The following is a 27,741-nucleotide window of genomic DNA, read 5'->3' on the forward strand; positions in this document are numbered from 1 at the left end:
CCTCCACGGTATGCACTAGCCTTGCGTCTTGGGTGGTGTGTTAAGTCCCAACTGACGAGCCTAACTTAGCACACGAGGGCGAAACGCAGGCAACCAAGAATGAGTTAGCTGGGAAATTTATAATGTCCAATAACGGACCATTATATTGGTATTATAAATTTACTCATTCGGGACAAATATTTTAGGTTCCCTATGGGAATCAACATCTACATCACAGAAGTCACTAAGTCAAAAAATTTCACATTTGCAAAAATAGTGAAATTATGGAAGTAAGTTGAAGTAATAGAGGCAACAATACCAAAAAACATGTTAATACTAATTAATAATGCAAAACTAATTTTGGGAGTTGTTTGAAACATTAAAACAGCATTAACTCAGAAGTAAGATTTCTGACTTAGTCCATAATACTGTTGAATGGTAAATTAAACACTGGTATTCACAGTTCTACCTAAATGCACAGTCTATATAGCAAGATCACTTGTTCAAGAAATCCATAAATCTTATACGATGAAACTCGGTTTGATAGAACTTTATAACATCTCACATGTCCACGACACGGTTGAAACATCACTTACTACAATCTCGCACAAATTTAAAGTTTTAGAATATAACTTACACATCTCTCGCGAGGCGCAATGGAGCCGTATGACTTCTAGCCATGATCGAGTTGTAGATTTCAACTGACGGTAACCTTGAGTCGTTGACCTATTTATATTCTGCTGGGAGCAAGCTCACTGGGTCAAGCGACAGAGGGGTGGTTATGCATTCCAAACTTCAACTCGTCATATCTTCTAAACTATTAGGGGGATTGATCTCAAATTTTCAACATTGTACATTTGAAATGTGGGCAAAAGGTTGATGTTTGTCTCATTTTTATCTGTCAAGATGTTTAGAAGTTATAAAAATCATTTCTAGACGTTTCCATGGGGAGGTGAGATACATGTGGCGCTGACGTCACTTGACCTTGTTCCTCTATCTTGCTGTCTCCCTCACACATACACGGAGCAGTAGAGACGAGAACATTCCCTCGGACAGCTGTTCCTATTCCACAACTCAGCCATTCTTTCATGATTAAAAATTTTATAATACTGATGTGCCAGGGCCTATGCCTTCCTGGTACAATAGGGATAAGGAAGAGGGTCTGGAGGCATAAACCCCCAATAGCATACCTGCCAACCCTTTCGATTTGCCCGGAAACTTTCCGTTTTTTAACTCATCTTCCAATTTTCCGATTTTTTTTAAAATTCTCCTTATTTTGGACCAATATAACCTCCAGTATGGTCAGTACTCTCCCCTAGGATAAAGGATAAATTCTTATGTGCTTGTGTAATTTACCCAACCTCATTTTCAAGTGTATTGATTTGATGCTTTATTTCGTGCGTGTATTGTCTGTAGCCTTTGTGTATCATGTTTCCTGCTCACTATAGCAGAATTTGTGCTTTACGGCTGGGGATTTGTAACTGCAATCGTCCTACAAGCAAGAGAGGCAAGTGCGCACTAGCGACTCAGTTAATCGGGATGAGAGAATGACTTTCTTATTGTGTGTTTTACGCACTATTAAAATCGTTTCTGTGTGTAAATTAATATCGGTGGAGTTATAGGCCACGTGTTTTTTCTAGCGGTTCTGTGCTTTTTCTCATGTCAGCCTCATATGTTAATAATGTATAAGACATACCAATCTGTTTTGTATGTAGTAGTTTCGCGTATTTTGATGCAAATTTGTTCATTCTTACTTCATCATTTTAATGACTTGAATGTATTTCAGGGAGTTGTGATGGTGACAGTTTCAGGTATTTCCTCTTCACACTATAGCCAAAAAACATAACAAACGTTATCTCCAAGTGTCCGATATACCGGTACCTTGAAAATTAAATTTCCGTTCATTTTACAGTCTAATAAAAAAAACTATTATGTGTTTTGTTGCGTGTGTCGGTGTGATATAAATACAGTTGAAACTCGATATCTTGAATCACCTAGGAAGATAAATTTTATTTCGAATTATCAAAATTTTGAGATATAAAGAATATCATTTTTGAGCACTTATAGCACATAATTGAATCATATGTATCTACGGGCTTTCACTGATTACATTATTTTCAGCATTACTTAAAATATACAAAGAAACTGTTTTACGGCATCACTTTAATTATAACACTTATTATAGTAACTTTATAGAAGACAGGATACAGTATATAGAGTAATGAAAGAAGAAACATAGCTCCGTTAACACCTTTGGAAAAAAAATCCGTTAGTCTCTTCTGTTTGTTACTGTTAACCTCTCCTCCCTTCACGTTGAAACTTTTCGTCAATACCACGCAACCAAGTTTTGTAAATGGAGCTTGTCATCCGCGACTTCTGAGCTTGCTTTCGTATGAAACTGGTAATTAATTGACACCTGAGAAACGGCGAGGCTTTGCTGATTTTCTGAGCACTAGAAATCTGAGTTTTTCGATTTCCATCATATTAGTTCCCAGCTTCACTGTAACCCTTTCTTTACTTGTTAACTGTTCCTCACAAAGCACAAATACCATATGGCACAGTTAATGTTGCACAAAATTTGAGTTACAGAGTATTTTTGAAATTTTTTAAAAATCAAGGATGGAGATGTTTGCTTTGAGAAGTCGAGAAATTCGTATAACTGAATTTTGAGTAATAGAGAAATAAATACACGTGAAGAATAGTACAAATGCCCGGAAAACTTAAGTTACTTTGAGATACTGAAAATCCGAGTAATGGAGGTTAGAGATATCGAGCTTCGACTGTATTATTATTAATATGTATGTGTTTTTGGTAGATTTTCATGTAACCATTTTTATGTTTTTTATTTTAGTTTAAGATTTTAAATTTAATGGTCAATTCACATTGTAACTGTAGATATGTATGCCTTTTATCCTGTCCTTTTTCCACTTAGACCATGGTACAATATATGTGATAAAATCCAAGAATTAAAAAATCTTCCTATTTTTCTTTTTTAAAAGTTGGCAGCTATGCAATAGGAATGCAAGTAGCTACTTCAGAAATGAAATGGCGTGTAATATTCTTCATTAGGTTATAAAAGTAAATGTACATCTTGGGGCGGGATGGTGGGTTCCTGGACATCGCACTGAACACATCTCTCCTCTGAGAGGCACTCCAAGTAAGATTTAATTAATTTCCACTTAGTTATAACATTAGAAGTATGGTGTCCAGTGGGCTGGAGTAATACCATGAACCCATCGTAACAGTAGACAGTGGGTGATGTTATACCGTCAACATCCTGACCTGACAGGAGCTGGACAAGGGGAAATGACCATCTGGCTGCACGTTTTGCATCACGTAGCTGTCAGCTTGCATTTGGGAGATAATGTGTTCGAACCCACCGTCGGCAGCCCATGGTTTGTTATTTTCACACCAGGCAAATCCTCGGGTTGTACCTTAATCAAGACCACGGTTGATTCCTTCCCACTCCTAGCTCTTTCTTGCCCTGTCGTTGCCATAAGACCTGTCTGTGTTGGCGCAGCGTAAAGCAACTTGAAAAGAAAAAAATTCACCCTCCCGAATGACATACTTCATGTTGAGGAGCTATTGTATACCTTTACCAGGGCATTTTTGAGCAGTTATTTTCTGTCAACTATCTTTCTGGCTCAGTTTTGAGTAGTGAGTTTCTATACAGTCTTCTTGGTATTATCACTATTCAGAACAGCTGTTGTAATTGTTCTCGTAAATCTCTATGGCTCGTTTCCTTGCAGATTCTTGTCGATCATGGAGCAACCAGTTTTCATCAAATGTGAGCCTGGATGGGCATCAGATACAGCAGAACTGAATAAAACAGTAAGTTGAATACAACCCAAATTTACATCCTTTATTCTTTCAATCACTTCTTCTGAATTTTCCGATCCGTATTAAATAAATTACTAAATACATTTTAAGATAACACGATAGTAGTTGCTGTTGTAACAATATTGATGACGCACCAACTTCTTGTCATTCCCTCCCAACTCTGCTGTTCTGTTCCTGGTGCACTGATGGACTATGGTTTTACACAGCTGCCAATATGATGAATGCATAGTGCACTAACTGATGGGTGTTCAAACATTTCTGATAGTCATAACACCTATAGTTGGGCCCACAATAGTTGATGTCTGACGTTTAGCGCCACCGGCTAGAAAAAGTTGACTAACGCTGCTCGAAAATGGTCTATTGCTATGGCAACGATAACAGAGATGCCACATTTAAGAATGCTGTCGCCATGTGGGTTGGCTTGCTCTTCAGCTGCTTTTGTGATATTGTTCGGAGTGGTATGGTATTGTGTTAGCTCCATTAGTTGTTCCTGGTTTATGTAACAATTTAAGTCTTTGTTTCCTAAATATTATTTTCGTTTTTAGTTTTTTTTTTTTTAGCTAATTGGTGGCTAGTTGTACAGTGCTATTCTCTGTTTAACATGTGCATTTGTTGAGGTTATTGTCAGTTTAGTGAATATGAAATCTCATATTTATTAGCATTGATGTGCTCTGTCTTAAATGCCTAAATTATTGTATTAACACTAGCTTAGGAACGGGTCAAAGTTTATAGAATTGCATTAGGTCAACATAGTTGATTAAATATTCAGCCTGTATGAAAGAGTGATATGCCGCAGATTGAGGTAACTATGACGACGCAGTGTACTTCATAGTTACTGCTTTTGCCGCTCCAATGCCAGACTTCAACTCTCGTAGGCCCATCTATAATTATCCCTGATGGTTACTCAAAGTGACTAAAATTACTGATGTTCACTGGTTAGCTTCTAATTTAGTGGAAAATGCTATTAGTGCAAAGGTTAAGATAAATTTCAGTCAGGTTCTGCAACAAACGTAATACTTATTACTTGTCAAAATCAAAATTACTGATAGTGCATCTCAGGTTTACTGTATGTAACAAGATTACTGCTAGTGACTGGTGAGATTCTGAATTAGCAGAAAGCAATGGTTGTGAGAGCAGTGTTCTTCCTAGGACCTAATTAATGTGTGCACCGCCCTGCTATTTTTACAGACTGCCCAGCTAACATAACCTAGATATGTGCTAGTTACATAATATTAATACATATTTGAGTCATTGGGTGCTCAAAATGTAAATACTGTAAAATTATAAATGTAAATGATAAATGTATGTTATTGTCAGCATAATTGCATCAGTTACATCGGAGTATAAATGTTTAAATCTTGTAATGTGCACAAGCGATGTCTGGATTAGCGTGGAATCGCATGCAAGCTCGATTCCACATCATCACAAACCCTTTTGGGACACCACAGCAACTGTTGTTACATGATTTTAAAAAAGCAGTAGAACACTAGAAGTTCAAAATACTCTTGTTTTGTGTTGTTTGTGAAAATAACACTGAAATAACTCAATTTTGAGGTTAATATTTACTTGTCTGATATTACTATTAAATTATCTTAGTGGGGGTACAATGAAATGTTATCGTATTCGGTTTCTGCGGTAGTATTCCCTGTGCAGTTACCATTCTAACCACCTGGCTGATGAAAATTTCTTGGGAGAACAGTTGAGAGGGTTAGGTTAGAGTTAAGCTCTATCCCGCATGAACACCCATCCCCACAGTGTCCGCACTGGTAGCAACAAGACAAAGAAATATAGGGAGAAAAAGAAACTAAACAAGGTGGAAGCAAATGTCACCCAGTAAGAAAAACAGAACACAACAAAACAGTACTTACCACGAATAGACCAGGTGACCAGAATCCATGGAAAGAAGGAAAATAATCATCACTGTATGGTTTCAAATGACTATAAGAAAGACACATCCAGAATACTTTGTAATAAATAAATATATACTTAATGAAAGAAGGAAAGAAAATTAATAACCTCTGGACTCAAAAAAAAAAAAAAAAAAAAAAAAAACACCTAATACAGCCCCTCTAACAAGGGCTTAAGGCATCACCTTTTTAAAAAAATAAAATAACGGAAAAGTAACCAGAATTAATATTACAATATTGTAACACATATTTAAGGTTTCCAATTTTGAACAATTCGTAGTTTGAAAGACGATACAAATGTATGGGAACAGATTTCTAACCACAGCACGCCACCGGAAAAGTTATTATTATTATTATTATTATTATTATTATTATTATTATTAAATTCAAGTTCCGGTAAATTTCTATGTCGTTATTCCAGGAGAGGCATTCCATGTGTCACCAATCAAGTAGCACAAGCACTTCGACGAAATCATAGCAAAATGAAGTTAGAGGAAAAATTTCAAACTTACAGTCTTGGCGGTGTCATTGAAGGACGCCGTACTTATACTAGGCCGAAATTGAAATTAAATAAAATTAGTAGGAAATACTACATCTGTGATGCTCCAAAAGTTCATCCAGAGTAGAGGAACACAAATCGGGGAATGTGACCCCGAATATCCACTGAATCATCCCGGTACCATCTTGTAGATGAACATCGTAGCGAAGCTATGCACACACGTCTGTTCAGCTTCCATGTTCTCGGCAGACATCTCTCTTGTTCTTGCAACGGTAGGCGGAAGTTGGCTTAGTCACTCCAGGAGCGCAGTGCGCCGGAGGACTGCATAATAGGTTACAGTCCACCCAGAACTTAAACAACTCCAGTAGAGTATATTAACAGATAGGGGCTTACAGTTCTGACATAACTACGAGCAGCTGCGTATAATTAAGTCTCAAATGAATAGTAACTTATCCTCTGTCATAGGAGAAGGAAGCAGTTCATGATTTTAAGTCACTATAAAGATTAAGTCCATATCTCGCAGGGAGATAAAACGAAATTATTTCAACGGAGATGGACTCCAACTCAAAAAAGTCAAACAAGGAGGCTATTTATTAGTTCTCTCTCAGCTCACTTAGAGAGTTGGCAGACTTGACCATACTCCATGCTGTAAGATGGCTGGGTGGAGTAGTGAAGGAATCTCATGATGCCAGTTTTGTTACTATGTCAGTTAGCAAATTCATAAGAGGCATTTCATTTCAAATTTCTTGTTTCTGTCGGTGAACATTAAAGGTTAAGACTTCCATAGTGTGGGAAAATTGTAAATTCGTTATGAATTAAAAATGATAACCCGACTAAAATCTTAGACTGGTATTCATAGTTGGATTAAATAATACATATGTTCAAGTTGAACTTTAAATCTCTACTTTCTTCAGCTTCATGCACAGATAAATCTTGCTTAATAATTATTTACCTTATACAGTCTAACTCTGTGAGGCTTAATTTGTTATAGTTCAAAGTAATTTAAATGCTTTTTATTCGATGGAATAAGTTAAACTATATCAAGACTAGCCGTATTGTTCCTATCTTTCTATGTACAATATGTCTTCCCAATAGTTTATCAAGTAAAAGTAAGCTTTCACCTGTCTTTCGTTTTAACCATGCCATGGATTAAGATTTTGAGTAAGTGGAGGTAATTATTGAAAAGCAAGAAATTTGTGTTCTGAAGTAGTATTTATGGGATATTAGGAACCTCTTTTAAATTTTTTAATGAAAATGAATTCAAGAGGAGGTTTGGTGTCTAATATAAAGCACCATTTTAGTGAAAGTGGATCCAGTTTTAGCAAAACAAAACCGAGGCTTTTATCTCCAATATTGCATATTCTTGTTCGCTTGACATTTTATGCCACAAGATGCTTTCACATAAGCTTCATATTATGAAATTAAAGCATTTTGATGTAATATCATAGCATGATCTCTTATATTGATTCTTTAATGTAGATGGTGTATATCACATGCATAAATTTCTCATATGTGTGATTGAGATTAGCATAGTTTAGAAAATAAAAACTCATTACTGTATTATGTATGTATGTCCAGCACCTGTCCCTTTCATCATGGGTTGGGTATGAAGTGAGATGATCTTCGTAGCAAGTTTTAATGACTGGATGCCCTTCCTGACATCATCCTCACCAGAGGGGTTAATAAGATGAAATGAATGATGTGATATATGATAATAGGAAGGTGAAGCCCGGTGCCAGATCATAGCCTACTTATTTCCAATATAAATGGTCCATTTTTAGATGTTGTATATTTTCCAGCTAACTTGTTCTTTTGTGCCATCATTTCACCCCAGTGTGCCAAGTTGGGCTTATCAGTTGGTAAGTAGTACACTACCAAGACGCATGGCTAGTGCCTGTAATGGAGGCCACTGCGTAGGCCACTCAGAGCCACAGGCAGTGCCAATGTATCATGCGAGCATTAGTCACTTTTACATAGCCTATTCCTGTCGAATAGCACCAAGGGGTTTGTTCGAGGCTTAACGTCCTCATCTGATGGATGAATCACCATCAACAGTGTTGATAGGGAATAGGGCATATATCCATACAAAGTTCTTTGCTTTAAATGATCCCTCCTGTTATATCCCTATATATTGACCATTCTTCCTGGGAAACCCTGTATGTGTAACTCCTGGAGAGAACGTGTCTCAGCATTATAATGCATCCAGTAATTTGGCTACCTGCTGGTTGGTAGGTTATTTTCCATAATACACCGTTCAAAAAAATTAGGGAAACATTTTTTGTAACGTCTGGTATGTGAATGTTAATTTGGTAGATGACGTTCCAATGGTCGTACAGCAAACCTTGAGACCTTAGCTACTCAGGGTATGTCAAATCGAAGTTATACTCCATCTGTATGCATAGCTATGCATTAAACTGTCAGGTGACCCCTCAAAACTTAGTGAATAACGGTGCGTCCGTGTGTTGTTGTGAGGTACACAGACTACTACGGTCATTTGAGCACATTATACGTAAACCAGCACATCCTATGAGACATCTTAACGAGGTTCAATTCGCAAGGGCCGTCACCTTGATCCAGGAAGGATGGACTTTACATCGTGTTGCTGTGGATCTCAATGTCTCTCCGTCAGTTATTCACCGCTTACGGAATCGGTACATTGAGTCAAGCTAGTTCATAAGGAGGGTTGGACAAGGTCGTGGACACATGACAATGCCACAGGATGACCGATATCTGACCATCTGTTGTGCATTGCAGCGTCATTCAGCAACTGGCAGAGAACTGCAACAAGACCTCACGATGTCTGACAAGATAGTAAGGAAGAGGTTACGAGACATGTCCTTACAACCCAGACGTCCTGTTCAAGTGTCCCATTTAATGCTGCAACATCGAGCAGCTTGCCTTCTGTTTGCCCATACCCACGTCAACTGGCAACTTCGCCAATGCAGATCTTTGTTATTCACAGACGAGTCCAGATTTCCCCTGACACAGTGTTATGGACGTCAATGTGTTTGGAGACGCCGTGGTGAGCAGTACATGCCAAACGTCCAGTAAGGAGACCGATTCAGACAAGGTTGTGTGATGATGTGGTGTGGCATCAGCATTGATGGCCGTACGGATCTTGTCATCATCTGTGGTAATCTTACCGCTGTGGGGTACATCGAGAAGATACTGCTACAGCATGTGTTGGTTGCTGCATACGGCGTTGGCCCTTAATTCGTACTCATGCACGACAATGCCAGTGCTTATGTAGCGCATATAACCAGAACTGTTTTGCGAGAACTGGACATTCAAGAGATGGAATGGCCAGCAGTGAGTCCCAGCCTTAATCCCATCGAACATGTGTGGGATAGGCTTGACAGAAGTGTTCATGGGCGTCCTGTTCCACCACAGACTCTCCAAGACCTCAAACTGGCTCTCATTGAAGAATGGGACCCAATACCGCAAAGTGACCTTCGTTGACTTACACGGAGCATGTCACATAGGTGCCAAGCTGTGATAAATGCTCGTGAAGAACATACACCATACTGAAGCTCTCCAACCGTGATAAAAAATCCACCCTGGAGGACTGTTATCTTTTTGTTTTTGCCCCTATTTGGACATTTCTTTTTGTGTTCTGAAAATGAATGTGAGTCCATCGATGTTTTGTATGTTTCAATGGTAAAGAATAAAGGTTTAGTTGGTAATATACCTGGATGTGAGGTATTGTTTTGTGGAGCATGGCATACGTTCAAAAACATGTTCCCCTAATTTTTTTAAACTGTGTATTTAAACCAGTCTGTATATCTGTAGGCCTCTATCTTCATGCTGAGGATGTGCCCTGCAGGTTCACTTGGAAAACATATGTTCGCTTTCCATCAGGAAGTTAAGAAATTCATGAAAGGAGGCAACTACTAGTGGTGACACCCATCAGCCAGTCTACAACAAATGTGAGTGCCAGACCAGGTTAATTGCTGGAACAAACATGGCTGGCCATGGAGTAACCATTCTATCCCAATAAGTGCTGTGGTTACAAAAGCCAAGATGTGAAGGTCATCATCATCATCTCTTTCAGTAATGTGCTGGAAGTCGTGACTTAATAAAGCTCACCTTGCAGTAGTGGGACATTATGATTATTTTTCTTATTTTCTTATTTTTCTTCGATATATGAGAACAGACAAGTATACTGATTTTTTTCTTCTCTTCTATATCTTGAAGCTGCTGTTCGCTTAACACTAGCTGTCTTCTTAGGTCAAAAATTGTGTCTTCAGCTATTAATAACTAGAATATAAGAACTTCATGCATTTCTTTTTGAAGCCAGGCAATGGACTTCCTCTTAAAACTCACATCCATCATAATGGAAAACATTGGATTATGGCCTTGTACTGCATGGTGGTGCTCATTTCTAACAAGCCAAATGAGCAGTTACTGAGGAAACAGCCATCTTCATACTGGTGCTATGTCTGCCAGCACTATTATGCTTTCGATACACTTGGATGCTGAAAGGCCTCATGTTTCAGTGAACTAATCTTTATCCTTCAAATTTTGTGAAAAACAGGAGACATTTTTTACCATTTTTTAAATGCAAAGTGTACCCTTTTTTAATTCTTCTTTTCCTTTTCTCTGCAATAGCTTTTCTGCTGGAAGCTGCAGTTTTTTGTGAGATCATTTAAAACACTCACAATGCTCTGCATCAACTTTCGAAGCCAGTCAAAGCCTTCTATTGAACGGATGCACAAAGACTACATATCAAAGAACCTTCTTTTATTCCTTGAATAGTGAGAGACTGTATGCATACTTCAATCTGTCACTGTGCCAGATTTAATTATTATGGCGTTGCTCTTCTGTTATGGTGATTTATCTTAACGCATGGTGTGAATGGGCGGTTAAAGATTTTTAATGAAAATATTTCAATATGTATCCACAATAGTTTTGATTATTATGTCATTGCTTACATATTTGTGATTTATTTTATGGCTGATGATATTTTAAATGTCGAAACCAGTCCCATGTAAAATAAAATTTATTAGTAACATCAACACGTAATTGGTATTGAATAGGTTGAACCTAATAGATATCTCATCTCTGTGATCTCAGTTCAATACGGAAACATCAATGAAGCTCATATCTTTGAACAGAAACTTACCCTAAAAATTTGTATACCTCCCAACAGCCGGTTCCCATCTGAGCCTAGCTCTGATCTGCTGCTCACCACACTACTGCACACGTTATAATTATGTTTCCTCTTGCGCGGCAAAACTTGCATGCGTTATAATTATATTTCCTCTTGCGCGGCGAAACTTGGCTGGGGGCTGTAGGAGGTGGTGCACCGCTATTTGTAGGGGAAGGGGAAACTGCTCTGCCTACCATTGGAGATATAGGCTAAATTAGGAATGAACTTGATTGATTAAGCTGTATGCATAAACTGGCTTCAGTGATGGGGTCATGTGAGGCAAATGGAGTAAGACAGGTTACCTAGCAGAATAATGGACTCGGTCATGGTAGGTAGTAGAAGTGGAGGGAGATGAAGATCTTGATGGTTAGGTTCAGTTCCTAATGATTTAAAGGTAAAAAGTATGAACTAAGTGAGGCCACAGAGCTGGTTTCAAGTAGACAGTTATGGAGGTGATAATATTATTCTCAGAAGTATTTAGACTGAAGGATGATGATGCTTGTTGTTTTAAGGGGCCTAACATCGAAGGTCATCGGCCCGACTGAATGATGAAAGACATAACTGTCTTTAATGAAGATGTATATATGGTAGTGCAAAATCACGAGGGTCAGTCACTGAGGTAGGTAACCTGGTTAGTTAGTGTTTGCTTCACTCATAATTAAGGTTCGTTGTGAAATAGTGTGAATGAGTCTGTTAGTCTTTTGTATCGTATTTTTTAGTATGTCCTATATTGTCGCTGTTGCCGATTAATTTAATACTTCATTGATAATCATTAGTACATTTACATGCTGATTGAGATCGATTTGAGTACACTCACCGTATTAGATACAATCACCCTTTACATGTAGTAGGCTATTAGAGTATTGTATTGAATCCGCCAGGCAACATCGACGTATGTGAATAATGCAGAATTGTAGTAAAATTGATATCACCTCTTAGAATTTAAAAACGCCAAGTGCAGTAGAAGCCCAGGAGATAACTTTCAGTTTTGAAAGTATGTGTGGTATTCCAAATGTAATTGGTGCAATAGATGGAACGTACATTCCAATTTTACCCCTAACAGAAGGTTATTGTGATTTTGTTAATCGCAAGGGCTGGCTGTCTTATAATATGATTGTAGTTACTGATCATTTATACAGTTAAATACATTTACTGGCTTATTATATTTGTTATTTCAACAAGACTGTGATGATGATGATTTCGTCAAACAAACATGGAGTGTGTGCGCAGTTGTTTTCAATACGATCTCAGTACGTTCTGCATTTACATATAACTCAATTTGAACCGAGTATGATACGATCCTTGATTTTACTGTATCCGATCTGTGTCCCCATTTACATGACTTTTTCAATATGGGAAGCGTACTCAGATCGATCTGTATCCTTCATGTAAATGTACTACATGTTTGCCCGTACTACAATTAGAGCACGAGTAATTTATCTAAATATGAGGCCTTTCTACAAAAATGCTTTTTTTACAGAGTAAAGTAATGAATCGAGGCCAGGCAATGTCATCATAATAAAATAGTGTTTAGATATTACTGCAAGAAAACACTCCCAGTTAAGGAAGTTCAGAAGAGATTCTGAGACATTTTAATAAAAAGTGTGATAAAAATTTGTGTACATATTGCTTTGACATACTGAGTCTGTAAATTACTGTTATAATTTAAATAAGGTCAACAGAAGGAATATTTAAAAATGCTTTTCAACCTTTTGATAACAAAAATCACCATTTACTTACCCAAAAATTTTGTTATCAAAAAACAGTCCTCTTTCATCCTTTATTTTGGTTAATGGAGTTTCTACTGTGTTACGAATGTCATTCATAACTTGCATTTTGATATATCTTAAAAGTGTACTTATGCATGTACATACTCCATAGACTGAGATCATTTCTCAATTGGAGACACATTCATCACATTCATCACATTCGGTATTCACTCTTCGTTTTTACTTTTGATTGCCGATAGGTTAAATGTCCAAGTGCCATTTCTGTACTGTATGTAGCACATGATCTTGACATGTCCTATGTGGCTATACATTGAATGTATTTTGTACTGTACTTGTGCTGTCCTTTATTGTTCAATGTTTTCAAATGTGTGAGTTAAAACATGTGTTTTGTGTGATATGGATTGATCAATTTGTTTTGATATCTGATAACTGGGACTACATATAAGTGTGGTATTAAGCTTCACTATTATGTGACATTAAAGAAAGTAGTTTGGTTTTACTGTACCTCATTTTATTCTATGCATTAGTTTGCTAGTAAGGAAAAGTGTTACGAATTTTAATTCTGTAACCTTGGTAGGTATACACTTTTATTTGAATTTCACTTACCCCTGTCTGTTATTTCTTAGGATCCTGATGTGAAGCTGCCCACTGAAGAACAGGTGAAGGTGAAGATTGAACCTGAAGATGTATTTTATAAACCGTTTATAAAAGAGGAACTTGAAATTCAGGTTAAGTATACCTCAGTATATAATATTTTTAGATGATACAGTTTTCCCTGTAACACTTCAGAGTTATTGCATTCTGGTATTGATAATGCGGTCAGTTCATGGAAGTACATCGGAGGATCATATATGCATTAACTTAGCAAGGTAATCACGTTGTGGAATGTGATTTGAGTCTTTGTCAGTGCACAAGAAAATCACATTTTCCCTTTCATATTCCTCAGGTCCTTTGTCCTATGATTTCAAGAACAGGAGTTTTGTAAGACCCCAAACTTGGTTGCTATATTTTTAGACCTGAGGATGTGGGTTTTTATCCCTCTGATGTCTGCTGAATGGAGGTGTGCACTAGGGCATGTTCGACTTTACATAATATAATATGTCATTCCAAATGCTAAATCAGTTTCTCAACAACAGTACGAAATCAAATGGTCAACCAGACATCAGAGAATTCCTTTTGAATGTTTGTTCTATTTTGAATCCAAGAAAAAAGAGTGAATGAAATGTATACAAGAATGCTGTAGTAGCTGTCAAGTTTATTCTTCAGTATGGTCATCGTACATTCTAATTAGTTTACATTCCGTGAAGTCTGGTTGTCTACGAAAGCTGGCTGTGACTGTTAACTCACAACTTACCAATAGTTAGAAAACCCACTTTGCACCATTCTATTCATAACTCACATTGCCGCTGATAAGGTGGAGATCAGGTAGTTCGTTTAAACTTGACAAAGAAAAGACTTGCATACATTGATTGTGGGAATGTGGCTACAGAAAATGCAAAAGGAATTTCAGTAAGAAATTTTAATGCAAGAAATCTCAAATAAGCACAGTTGTGAAGAATAAAAGTTAATTTTAAGTGAGTAGAAAGAAAATAGGAATCGAGGAGAGTAAGGATTCCTGTACAGTTGATCATTGCAGTATATGAGAGTTTAGAGTGTGTTTGTGCAACGAAACTGTGAGTGAGTTTGCCAGTGTTACGAGAAAAAGCGTAATGTAACCGTTCATAAGTATTCCTGATGAATGGTTCAAAGAAGTATTGTGGGTGTGCCTCGGCGTTTTCTCAGTGGAGATCCAGCACCAGTCATTGACAGGGTCACCCATTCTTGACACCCTAGGGAATACTCAATAAGCATAAGGACTGTGACAAGACATGAGAGTTCAAATTTCGGTGGTAACTACTCTGCAGCCCTCTGGCGGTAATGGCTGAGTACTAGTCAGATGATGTGTTTAGAGCAAATACTTTAATACACCAATACCGGACAGCTCTATCTCAACAGCATTGAGTCGAGTGCGAACAGCGATGGTGGTGACATCTAGCGTGTTGGTGTGAACTGCATACTCGTCTATGCTACAGTTGAGAGGAATGCACTACACTCATTGGACATTTTTTTGTTAAAATAATAAATTGAATAATCATAATAATTAAGAATGACATTTTAAAATATGAAATGCCTCTTTCATAAACCTCCAAACGAGCATTATGTTAGCCGTGCCTTTCGCTATGTCTTGAAAATTAAAAGCAGCATTTGTTTGAGATTCCAACCATCCTCTGGGGGAAATATTTAACAACTACCTACTCTCTCCAGTTTTTTCTAGCCTGGCGAAGGACGTTGTATGGACTTAGCCTAGTTTTGCGGCCGGATGCCTTTCCTACCACCAATTGTATGTGGAGGGATATATATTCACTAACTCGTGTTTCTGTGGTTGTTTCTCGTGTGATGTGTTGTATATATTTGAAGATGCGTATGAATACGAACACAAACCCGTAGCCCCCGATTTACAGGAATTAACAGACGCGAATAAAATCTCCGACTCAGTCGGGAATCGTACCAGGGTCCTCTGAACCGAAGGCCAGTACGCTGACCTTTCTGTGGTGGTGATTATTTTTTAAGAGGAAGTACAACTGACCAGCCATCCTCTATTAACACTAATCAGAAGGGAAATGGAAGAGATCCAACACTCCGAAGAATGAAGGTATCATAAAAACGGGGGGCACGAAGCGCTAACCATTCAGCCAAAGCGCCAGAGCGGGCAGATAACTTAACAACATCCATGATTTATTACAATTTTGGGAAAGAGAAGCTGTAATTAAGGAACAGGAGTTTTGATCCATTATTTTCTTCTTCTTCTTCTTCTTCTTCTTCGATACGGCCGATCTTCCCGAATGCTACAGGAAAACTCAGCTCACGCTGCTCTCTCGTTTTTGCTGTACTTTGAATTTTCTGTTTTATCTCTGAAGACAGAAATACATAATATGTATAATACATTGGGGTTACGGTGAGTGAACTAGGATGTTCTTGACAAGGAAGAAGTGTTCAGAATTTCCTAAAGTCTCTTTCACAAATTTATGCATGAAGCATTACCATACACACGTATTAAATTAGTTGGACTGGTGCTCAAGCCTATGCCTGTAATACACTGAAATAATTGTCTTGCCCGCTTCTGTGGTGTAGTGGTTCATGTCATTAGCTAATACCCCCGGAGGCCAGGGTTCGATTCCAGGCTCTGCCACGAAAATGAAAAGTGGTACAAGGGCTGGAACGGGGTCCTCTCAGCCTCCGGAGGTCAACTGAATAGAGGTGGGTTCGATTCCCACTTCAGCCATCCTGGAAGTGGCCATCCTTCTCCAGGCAAATGCCGGGATGGTACCTAACTTAAGGCCACGGCCGCTTCCTTCCCTCTTCCTTGTCTATCCCTTCCAATCTCCCTATGCCCCCGCAAGGCCCCTGTTCAGCATAGCAGGTGAGGCCGCCTGGGCGAGGTACTGGTCATCCTCCCCAGTTATATCCCCCGACCCAGATTCTGAAGCTCCAGGACACCGACCCTGGAGGGTAAACAGATAAAGAAGAAGAATAATTTTCTTACGCCGGGCTGAGTGGCTCAGACGGTTGATGCGATGGCCTTCTGATCCTATTTTGGCAGGTTCGATCCTGGCTCAGTCCGGTGGTATTTGAAGGTGCTCAAATACCTCAGCCTCGTGTAGGTAGATTTACTGGCATGTAAAAGAATTCCTGGGGGACTATATTCCGGCACCTCGGCGTCTCCGAAAACCGTAAAAGTACTTAGTGGGACGTAAAGAAAATTATTATTATTATTATTATTATTATTATTATTATTATTATTATTATTATTATTATTATTATTATTATTATTATTATTATTATTATTATTTTCTTACAGTAAAAAAATGACTGGATTCGAAACACATGGCCTTCAATTTTCAATTTCAAGACTACCGCGATAACCATTACGCTACAGGCCCACAAGTTTTCGTTTGTGAAATTTATGGTACTGTTTAACAATGTGGACCCTCAAGTTTGAGTATACTAGAGTTCCATATATGTTAATATTATTGTTTTTACGTCTCACTAACATTTCAGTAGTGTATTTGATTGATTTTCTTAATATAAGGGTCATAGAATGTTACCTCAACACAGATGCGAGGTCATAACTTTTTTAATACTTGCTGTCCTTATCAGTTCCCACGCCCATTAGCTTGTGGGTAATTTGTTCAGCGCATAACACTTTTCTTGGAATATAACTGCAATGTAAGATTATTTAGTGACAAACACTGATACATTATAAATAACACGGCAGTGCGCCAAGAATCATACAGATGACAATATGTTATTGAAGAGTTGGTCACACCAAGCCATGTAGGTAGCTTAACTGAAATTGAAATTTTGTTGTTACTGGTATAATATGCTCTAAATTCAGAAAATTTTGGTAGATATTTTAGTGAAATTGAATGGGCCGTACCAAAAGATTATAGGGGGTGTCACCTTCAGGCTTTTCAGGTGTCAACTATTGGTGATCGATTGATTTCTAAATATTTATTTATTAGCTTAGGTTATCAATGTTTTAGGCTATTAAGGTTTTGGAGTTTAATCTAATGTACTATCTTTCATTTTAGGCCACAAAATGACTAAAAGTGGAGAAAATTCTTAATTATGCTCCGGAGCAAATGGAGCAAGCAATGGAGGATGTTAAAAATGGGTCGTCAGTGAAATTAGCAGCTAAAAGGCATTGAGTACCAAGAATGACCCTGAGGTATAGGGTTCAGGGCAAAATCACAAAATCCCAAATGGGCCAAAACCCCCTTTTTTTTTTGTAATAGAGGAAGATGATGTGCTTGTGTACTGGATTCAAGCCTTGGCAAAGGCCAGTTTTCCAACTGTGAAAGAGGAATTAATAAACAGTGTTCAGCAACTTTTAATACGATTAAATAGGGAGTCCAAGTTCAAATCTGGTCGTAAGTGGTTTAAATCATCATTAAATAGGCACTCCACAATCTGTTTACGGACACCAGAAAACCTAACAACATCAAATCATCGGTGTCAGCCAAAGTCCCGCAAAATTGGTACAAAGAAATATATAATTACCAGCGTGATGAAAATGTTTTGGAATCCGAAAGGAGGAAAAATTTTAGCAAAGAAAGGAGAAAAAATATTTACCAAAAGGTAAATCTGGATGAAAAGGAATGTCTGTCATAATAATGGCCTGTGAGCAGGCGTGATGCCCCCTCCTTTAATTAAATATGAGAAGATCCCATCAGAAATTGCAGCCAGCATTTCGTCAGATTGGGGATTAAGCCGTTCAGAAAGTGGGTGGATGATCGGAGCACTTTTTATGAATTTGTCACTAAGCTATTTTACCCATGGCTCAACATCAATAGTATTGATCTTCATGTGATTCTTATCCTCGATGGCCATTTCTCACACATGACTCTTCACACTAGTGAATTTTGCGCAGCAAAAGGGTAACATTCTCAAAACCCTGTATCCCAACACAACACATCTCATCCAACCAATGGATGTTTCTGTTTTCAGATCATTGAAAGGCCACTGGAAGCAGGAAGTCAATTAATGGAGAACAGAAAATATGGATTCATCGATCTTGATAAAGAAAGATTTTGCACCGGTTTTAAAATCGGTGCGATGCTTAATGACGTCCCCTCCACAGCCATCCAGAACGGCTTTAGGAAGTGCGGTTTGGTGCCTTGGAATCCATCCGCTGTGTTAGACCATGAATTTCCTTCTGGAAATGAAAATCTGAATGCAAATGTTATTTCTAAATTTGATTTGAATGAGAACAAGATAGCACTTAAAGTTTTAAAGGATTTAGTTTATTTCATGTTCTAACGTTATGTTCCTCTGCTGCAATAGCTAATAAAGATGATGTACTTAGTTATAATTTTCTTACCTGTCAACCATTGGTTCTCTACTGGTGTTTTAAGTTTTTGTAGCATGTCAATGACTGGTTAAGTGTTTACATTTGAAACAAAGAAAAATATCCAGTTAACTGCTAACATTATAGTTAGAACAAATATATCCTAGATAAATAAAGAACTGTAGATATTATTCACACCATGAAAGGAAATTCAAACGAAAAAGAAATGAAAGTGTAATTAAATGAAGTATAAAGTTTCCTTAAGGGTGTCAATGACTGATGCTTTTACCCTAACCAATTATAAGTAATTCTGATTAATGGTTCGAAGAAGTGTTGTGGGTGTGCCTCGGCTTTTTCTCATCCACTTGCGGGCGTGCAAGTTCATTTGAGTACCTGTTACAACTCATAGTGTTCATCATCAAGTTTTTGTTGACGCCGAGAAAATATACATCTTTTGAATATTTGAGGCTATACTAATCCTTAGCCTACAAATGACAATACTGAAAATTTATTTTATTTGGAAGGTTGTTCTGTTTTAATCAAATCAGTTCTATGATGAAATATAATTTACAATAACAGTTGAAGCGTGACAACATAATTGGATGAACAAAAATTGAATTTGATAATTAACGCAGTTAATATAAATATTAATATGCTTTCTTTGTTGTTGTATCTTTCGCTTGTAAAGCGCTACAATATTTTATAATCAAACGTATATGTTGGCAATCAGTCTAACATTAAATTAACAGATCAAATAATTCGTTAATTTCAACATGAAAATTGCTGAAGGCTTAACTGTTTAATTCACAGTGTGATTATTTACATTATTCATTTATCCCCACCGACAAGAAAATAAAGAAAAGACTTGCTTGCTCACATATAATCATTTGTTGATCAAAACCTCTTCCTCCAATATTCTATTAAAGTAATGTTGAAATCGTCGCATAAATCAGCGAAACCCAAATTAATAACTTGAGTGTTCATCAATATAATGTATACAACGCCGTGGAACGTAAGAATGAAATAATCATGGACATTCAATTCAAAATTCGTATTTGGTCTCTAATAAATATAGCCAAAACTGTAGAGTAGGAACAGTATAATTATAGAATGCTCAGATCGCTGCACCTAAATAAAACAAACATCAGACTACATAATACCACTGAAAACAATCAAGATTTAGGATTATCATCACTCCACAGCACTTGGATTCGCCTGTAGATTATCCTTCAAAGCCCTAAAATTCTAATAATATCTACAAGCCTGTGCACTACAACTACTTAATAGGAAATGCTAGGTTGTACATTATAGAGTATGACCCTAATTTCATTCCCAATCATAATATGTTTTGCATATCTCTTTAATATCACTTAGTGTTGAAGATGTTCCTACTGCAATTATCTATTCAACTAAGTAACATTACCGAGCTCGATAGCTGCAGTCGCTTAAGTGCGACCAGTATCCAGTATTCGGGAGATAGTAGGTTCGAACCCCACTGTCGGCAGCCCTGAAAATAGTTTTCCGTGGTTTCCCATTTTCGCACCAGGCAAATGCTGGGGCTGTACCTTAATTAAGGCCACGGCCGCTTCCATCCCACTCCTAGCCCTTTCCTGTCCCACCATCGCCGTAAGACCTATCTGTGTCGGTGCGACGTAAAACAACTAAGTAACATTTGTTTCATCATCATATCTTGGGTAATACTACTGATGACAATTCACATGTCCAATATGCAAGTATTCTTCGGGAAATATAATCTTTGAACATTCTATTATCAACCTTCAAGTGCTTGACTGTATCTTAATACCATTTCAATATATTAGCATGATGAGCATGTATTTCAATTTCTTCACCTAACATCGTTAAGATTATTTGAAGATTACATTACATTGCTCGTAATGCTTATTTCTCAACAAAATTTTATATACCATTGCACATGCTATTCATTTCCATTATCTCTGATGACCCATTTCCATTATCTCCGATGACCCTATCATTCAGTATATCCCATCATCTCACATACGCATCATGCTTACTTTTTATTCCTTCGTTTAAAATATACAAACTTAGAATAACCAAAGAAAACTATCTCGCTCCTAAAAACATATGAAATACACCATTGTATCAGTGCGATTTAATCAAGTATTTCTGTTATGAAGACTTATTCGCATAATCTGAAATATTATTTTATAAGAAAATCTCAGATTTCGACATATAACGATTGCTTGATGATTACTCCAATAAGAATTATCCACATAATGATTGGTATTCCAAAAACCATTATGAAGATGATACTCCAGAAAATATAGTAGATAAATTCCTAGTAAAACTCATAAATTCCTAGTAAAACTCATACTTGCGTGCTGGAAATTAGATGAATAGCATATGATAAATAGTGATGCTGTTATTTAAGAGGATAACTACCTTTCCACGGATATCATGAATTGCTTAGCGATGATGTTATGGTGTCGCTCAAGTTATATTTTATAAACACGTCACATTTAAAAAATGTGAAAGAAAATCTACACTAATGTAATGTACACACTTAATAGAATAAAGGAAAGGGAAGGTTTTTGGGTACTCATTATGCTTGATGAACTCTTGTCTGGTCGTTGGAACATCGTGGTTTTATTTATTTTGGCATACTTCCAGGCCTGCCGGGGTTTCAACCCGGTTTAGGCCTGCATGACCAGACTGGTTGATATTTTACAATAGCAATTCTCCATATAGCTAGGCATCATGACACCTGAAGCTTGTACAATTCAATTAGTATGATATTAAACAGTAAAATAAATATGTTAGCATTTTTAAACGACACTCGCCTTATTATTTCAGTATTAAACGCTGTACTTCGTGTCCTTATAATTTACTTCTCGAATTGCCATACAATAATTATTCAATTTCACGAAATCTGTGACTAACTTTTTTCTTAATGTGTATGTGTGTCTTACTCTATGCTCAATCTCTTCTGTTATTCTAATAACATTGTTTTTACTAAAACAAAACCCTATTCTATAACAACAATAATATTTTGGCACACATTTTTATAATTAATAACAAATCATTGCCATATAACCTTGTTTAATTGACATTTGAGGAAAAAACTCTTTGATATAAGTCACTCTCACAATCGGGAACTCTCATAAAGGAACACTTAACAATTTCACGTCGTCGTCTTCAACTATGTTCCAGTTGATTGCTTCATGCGCGAATTCTCGAACACTTGTAGATGTTCATAATAGTTAGATAATGTATAACCAGTGCAGATGAAGTTGAACTTGAGATGTATCATTTAATCCATTCCATGGCCTCCATAGTATATACCATTATTGGAACTAAACGTCCCTTATAAAGAATCATTTTACTCTCCTGTCGAATATGACATTTTCATTTAACATTAACTGCTTGTAATTCGATATCACATTTCTGGACGTACATACTTAGATACCACGGGGTTCTGAGTTTATGAGTTCCTATATATATATATATATATACGGTTCTTATTGAACCTATCACTCAGCTGAATGAGTTATTTTGAGTTATCCATGTGTCTGGATGTAAACCGACTAGACGTATGCTATCACATGATTTCCGTCAACTTCTTTACTATCGTAACCTTCAACGGTTCCTTTATCTTCAATCTGGAATACATTGAAAGTTTATAGTAAGTAATCTGAAAGTTGAGATTCTTAAAGAGATGAAGAATTTGTTTATCCTGCTGGATCATGAATATGGAATAACACACTGAAACTATTGAACAGACTTAATTCCCTTGTCGAGAATATTGCAGCAAAAGAAACGTGTGCTAAATTTACTCAGAGCTGAAGAATTACTTCCCGAAACTGTAATGTTTCTAAAGACTGTTAATTTACTTCTAATAGTGTATCTCTGACACAAATATTTAATTACAAATGGTTTAGGATAATCAAAATCAAGATGTATGTTTACATGTAAGGTGGCTGTTCTTTGCCATTAAAGTGTTTGATTAAACTTTGTACATAATCACCAGGTCTAAGATTTTTTTATAAATACATTTTGGCTTTCTTCATTAGATAATGTGAAAATCCTTACAAATTAGGATATTTGGAGTGAATGTTAACATATTTTTGCATATATCCATTTTTGGTATGTTTTGGCATATTTGATGAATACTTGCACATATTTTAATAATTTAACATTTTATTTTAAATATATCCATTATTTTATTGTTTCAGATTTATTCTACCTAGAAAATAATTTAAAATAAATTCTACTAGCATAAGTAATTCAAAACTGATTGCGGGCTGAGTACCTCTGGCAGTAGAGCACTGACCTCCTGAGGTCATCTTAGCAGGAGCCAAGGAGCTCGAATACATCAGCCTCCTGTCAGTAGATTTACTGGCATGGAAAAAAACTTCTGCTAAATTCTGGTATATTTGTGTCTCCGAAAACCATAAAAATATAGTTAGTGGGACGTAAAATCAATAATGTTAATTATCATTACTCAAGGCTGGATTGTGGTACAGTATTTCTATGAAATACAGAAAGAAACTTGTTTTCTTTCTTGTTGTTTTTGACCTCTTCACTCAACTCACTGTGACTCAGATTAAAATGGTTACACTTTTGTTATCTTACTTGACTTTCATTTAAATTTGTATTTTCATTACTTTCATATTCAGGCAACTGTACCTTTTATAACTATTAAAAGCATATATATTTTATTATTTTCAACTGTTCTTATAAAAAATCATCCATATTTCTCTCAATATTTTACATTTTTAGCCCATATATATGTACATATTTAGTCGCTTTTAGTACATATAAATTCTAGACCTAGTAATCACTATCATTCTCTTGACCTAAATCAACACTCAAATATCTGAAAAATTTACTACTTCCATATAAGTTTGGAAACTTTGGCATTCCTAAGAACATGGGATGGCCAGGTCATTGTAAACTGCTGGGATTCCCCTTTATGCAGTGAAAACACTCTCTATATAAGAAGCTTGTCTTACTTATGAGATATGTGGTTAAGTGTAAGAGATGACCATGAGTCCTAACTTTGCCACTACAAATAAAGGCAAATATAAATAAATATATACTCCACATTTCTTACATTAAGTGGGAGAAGCAGACTGCAGTATATTTTTAATAAATAGAGTAGTTCGTTGGAGGAACAACAGGGTACACTCTGAAGTCGCACATAGTTCAGTGGAATTCACTGATCAGTATCGATAACATTTTCTGAGTTCCACAGATGGTGCAGAGATGGCAGGAAAAGAATGAGTTTGAAGATTGAAATGGTACAAAGAATGCATTTTTTTAGTAGAATGACTTATGAGATATGAAGCTTCAAACATTGAACAGCACTAGGTTTTGTTTTTGGTATGTATTGACTTATGTCTAATTACAACACTGATGAAACACTGGTAAAGATCTATTTCCACCTAGTCTATACTACTAAAAAGCGATTTAATCTATATTAATAAAATGTTGTACGTGTTTCAAGAATCTCACTTTTTCTCTTCATCAGCAGCCAAAGATTCACCAAATAATTTGTGGATTTGATTCAAAACCTACTAACAATATGCTTTAAGTAATTATGACTAAAATACAAGAATTGTCATCTAAACAAAATAATTAATATTACATAAAAATACACAAAATAAGCAGCTCTTCTTAAAATTCTGATAAATTTATCTAAAAATAATGTGTGTATCTATTTAAAATTTTGTATTGCAGCTCCTTCTGTTTGTCTGTTGAAAATACCTCCAAAGTGGCTAACAACTTTCTAGCCAGGTGTGATCGACCCTTCTGTTACTTGGTGTGACTGTTTACATATCAAGTCATAAATGCATGCAGCCAACCTCGACTCATGATTAGATGCCTTTTTTGCCAGAAACATGCGAGCCAGTTTTGGTAACTTAATCCTGTTGTCTGTGTAGCTTCTTGTATACTGGACAACATATCAGCAGCAGCCCTGGATGTCCATTGTATGTAGAACCACCAGTGTAGTGAGCCAGTGCTTGATGTGCAGTAGATGTCGGAAGAGTTAATTTATGTATTCTCGTGTTCCATAATTACCATGAACTTGAAAGGAATTCTGTACAAAAGTAATTTAATTCCCCATCGCCCTCTTTCATTCACTTCACAAAATATCCTGTGCTGACGATGTAATTTTAATTCCCTCCCATTTTGATTTCAAAAGTGCTTGCAAATAAATGTAAATCTTCTCTCTATTTTACAGGATGTAAAGATTGAAACCTATGATGAGGTGAATGATGCAAGTGGAGTTACTTTGAACGAGTAAGTAGTCTGATTTATATGTGATAACTTCTCTTCTAGAAATGTTCATAACAGTTTCAATAACACTTTTATTCTAATTTCACAGATATTCGCAGGGTATGATTAGTACAGTGAAGTTTTCCAGTAGCTACTGTTCATATATTTATTGGCATATTTTATATGGCACGACAGAGGCTATTAAGCCTGTTGTTATGCCCAGCCATCATTCAACTTTGTATAAACTACAGTTTCTCAAGTTCCCAATTATATATCTAATTCATTATTAAAGTAATATTAGTAATAGCTGAATAGATAAATAGATGAACAACACATTTTTGGCAGCTACTATGATATAAGAATATGTAAAATTGCATACTAACCCCTTAATCCTAGAACTGGCAGTGTGAAATCCTGTGGCGGCAGCCATATTTGGCAGCTTTTACTTGCCTAAATAAAATATCTATATTGTATGGAATAAATCTACAAAGTTTTATATACAGTAGAACCCCTGTTTAGCATTTTTACAGGGACCTTATTTTTTAACCTTAAATGGGGGTTTACTTTTAATGGAGGTTTCAGTAGGAAGTGCACCTTTTCCAGAAATCTTTGCCTGTATTAACATAAATTGTACCATCACATATTATTTTCACAGTGACTAATAAAACAAGGAGATATATACGTTACACTCTGTACTGTAGTTACAACTTTGTACTTTGTGTGCTGAAGATTACTCTTGTGTTAAACTGCCCCTGCTATGTAAGCAAGAGACCTGTATTGAACCATAACCAGCTTTGCCTCAGATTGTTCTTTGAAAATAAATTAAAAAATTGAATTAATAAAAGTTACGTCATTTAGCATTCAGTCTGCAAGCCTCTGTGAATTAACGAAGTGCTTTCATTATCTGTTATTTGTAAATAGCTCTGTATCTTCTTTCAGTTGCACACTGCGTAAAATTTGATCTCCCTCCGTGTCTCTTGCCTCCGTGTCTCTTGGTTATAAGAAATTGTTTTCAATGTTATTTACGAATATGTTCGCTATTATTTCTGATAATGCTGAGCCCATTGCTAACCCATCCTTTTGACAATAGATTTTGTCGGTGGATATAAAACTGCTTCAGCTTAAGGTTGTTTTTATAATCTTATACAAGATTTTCCATAAACGTTGGGGAAAGGGCCAAACATACAAAAAAAAGAAAGAAAAAAGGAAAAAGACATTAAAATTTATATGAACAGATTTTTCAATAATTTTGGCAGATATTTTCCAAACGGTGGCTTACTCATTAGCACAGTATTTTCTAATTCCAATGGTCTGAACATGCATATTCAGTTTCATTCTTGAAAATGGAAATAGAGGCTTGTGGCGAAAGTTTCCATTTTCTTACTTCAGATGGCACCACCTAACCCCGGTTTACTGCGCACATACTATGAAAACATATTTCAAGATCCCTGTAGAGTAGTGATAACCTTTTCACAGTAAATTTACATGGGAACAGCCTTTCTGAAATTTAACCAGACACAGAAGTACATAACCTAACCTCTGAAATTTGTTACGCACACAGCTGTATTCTGAGAAATAGTATCACATTCATATTTTATTTCAGTATGCTGTATTAATCATTTATTTCAGCCTTTATTTCTAAGGAGTTAACAATTATTGTCAGTGCGCGTATTGCAAAAACATGTTCTCCCAATAGTTGTTTACACCATGTGCTCGAGCATGTAGCGAGGAATCTATATGGAAGATGATCAATCACATTCAATATTAATGCTGGAGTAGGGTGTATGGGTAATAATAACGGAAAACTAACATGCCCGAATTTGCCCGTAATAATAGATGAATTAGTGAAATGGTTCTCATTGTAACCGAAGGATATTTTGCACAGATTAATATAGTAGTTTTCAAAGAGCATAATAATATTATCATCAAAAATCACTTCTCTTCCGCTGTACTACAACGGCTGCGATTGGAAGTGTATCTGAGTCTGGCATCTCACTTTAGCCCTATGTGCCCGCGTTCTAAATTCCTCTTCTGCTTTGAATCATCCTTAGCAAGCATATGATGTCTTTTTACTAGGTTCTTAATGTCCCATATCCATAATGAATAGAAATAAATACTTGAGAATTTTAACAATTTATTGTGCTAAATGTGGGTTTTGCCCTAATGTGAATTACGTTGAATCGAATATAAAATTGCATTGCTCTTATGGAATAATTTTCAGAACTTGAAATTTCTTCCATTAAATGCGGGGTTTACGTTGAATCGAGGTTATACTGCATCTACATAAAGCTAATACACTGAAGATTGTTGTGTTGACATGAAATTGCATAAATATTTTTACTACAAAACTGTACAGTCTCTTCAAAAAATATACTTCTTAAATTGTAATAATAAAACTTTTGATCATATGTACACAAAAATGAAAAATGCCACAAAAGAATTAAGACATACAGATTGTCAGTAATGTATCCACTAGCAAGAGTTTCATCACC

At 36.4% G+C, this 27,741-nt stretch overlaps 1 protein-coding gene across 1 annotated transcript in view; it reads left to right on the top strand.

Annotated features, from left to right (window-relative positions):
* LOC136885762 (uncharacterized) overlaps window positions 1–27,741 on the top strand; it is a 73,022-nt gene that overhangs the window by 21,029 nt on the left and 24,252 nt on the right. The window contains exons 2-4 of the mRNA XM_067158500.2: window positions 3,729–3,810; window positions 13,731–13,832; window positions 25,215–25,273. Of these exons, the coding sequence (XP_067014601.2) occupies window positions 3,742–3,810; window positions 13,731–13,832; window positions 25,215–25,273 (230 nt within the window). The 5' untranslated portion in view covers window positions 3,729–3,741. The remainder of the gene's footprint in view (window positions 1–3,728; window positions 3,811–13,730; window positions 13,833–25,214; window positions 25,274–27,741) is intronic.

The sequence above is a fragment of the Anabrus simplex genome, chromosome 14 (assembly GCF_040414725.1).
Source record: "Anabrus simplex isolate iqAnaSimp1 chromosome 14, ASM4041472v1, whole genome shotgun sequence".
Taxonomy (NCBI): Eukaryota; Metazoa; Arthropoda; class Insecta; order Orthoptera; family Tettigoniidae; genus Anabrus; species Anabrus simplex.